General features: G+C 31.9%; 1 protein-coding gene across 1 annotated transcript; it reads right to left on the bottom strand.

Annotated features, from left to right (window-relative positions):
- Nucleotides 1-73: 73 nt before the first annotated feature.
- On the bottom strand, nucleotides 74-710 carry LOC110097236 (protein ROOT HAIR DEFECTIVE 3-like; the record flags this gene model as incomplete). The annotated part of the gene is made up of 3 exons (XM_020823500.2): nucleotides 550-710; nucleotides 372-468; nucleotides 74-262 (listed from the first exon to the last, which is right to left on the bottom strand). Coding segments are annotated over exons 1-3 (447 nt in total), but the record flags the coding sequence as incomplete, so codon positions are not given.
- Nucleotides 711-1,012: the final 302 nt, after the last annotated feature.

Below are 1,012 nucleotides of genomic sequence, written 5' to 3'. Positions count from 1 at the left end.
ATTGATGAAACCTAAATACCAAATATAGGCGAATCTTTAAGAAAGTGAATACGAACAAAAATAAATTATATACAAAAAGACTATGAAGTCGTTCATCTCCCCACTTATTGGAATTCAATGCAATCAATGTGTCCGATAACAAATTTCTATTTGATGTTGAAGAGATAAGGCCATCCATCAAAGTAAGTTGTAATAAATCCTCAACATTATCCGTATTTTCTTCTAAGCAAATTACAACAAGGACAACTAGTAACTTTAATGACTACAAACAAGAAACAACAATTTGAAATACAAATTAGAACTAAACGTACATATCATTGCAAGATTAAAAAGAAAAAGAATAGAACTAGGAATGCAAATTCAGAACATACTGCTAATCGAGCCATTTTGGTGATTGTTTTTATATCTTCTTTTCCTATCCAAAGTCTTGGCATTGAATCAGAATCATAACTAAACACTATTTCAAACCTGTAAACATATTGCATAAAATTAAATAAATTTAATAAATGAGATCTTTCACACATAAGACTTCAAGAAAACAATCATCACCTGTCCTTCATATTTATCAAGACCTTCTCAGCTTCTTCCCTTTCCTTTGATTCAACAATCTTTATGGCATGTCTTTTTAATTTTGCAACAAATGTTTCGATAGTTGTCTGATCAGTACCAAATGAAGAAATGGTTGAAGTAAAACCAACTAAAGTGGTCATTCTCTCCAGCTGAAGAATTTTTCTAATTGTTGGCCACGTTTAATCATTAGCATCTTTTAAAAGGGATTGTGCAGGATCAGAAAGGGTTTTGTCAAGTTTTTCCTGTATGATAAATATAATAAAGTAATAAACATATTTTTTCTATGCAGCCCTGTGACGACCCCAGATATCAATAGTGAAAGGATTTGTCGACAGTCTTGATCAATCTTCATTCCAGTTGCCTTGCTCGGACCTGAAAATTTTCAACCACATATAATGAGCTTTACAAAGCCCAGCAAATCACCAAAGCCTACAACTGAAAT

Source organism: Dendrobium catenatum, unplaced genomic scaffold, assembly GCF_001605985.2.
Source record: "Dendrobium catenatum unplaced genomic scaffold, ASM160598v2 original_scaffold_60222, whole genome shotgun sequence".
In the NCBI taxonomy this organism is placed as follows: Eukaryota; Viridiplantae; Streptophyta; class Magnoliopsida; order Asparagales; family Orchidaceae; genus Dendrobium; species Dendrobium catenatum.
This window is presented reverse-complemented; position numbering and strand designations above follow the sequence as displayed.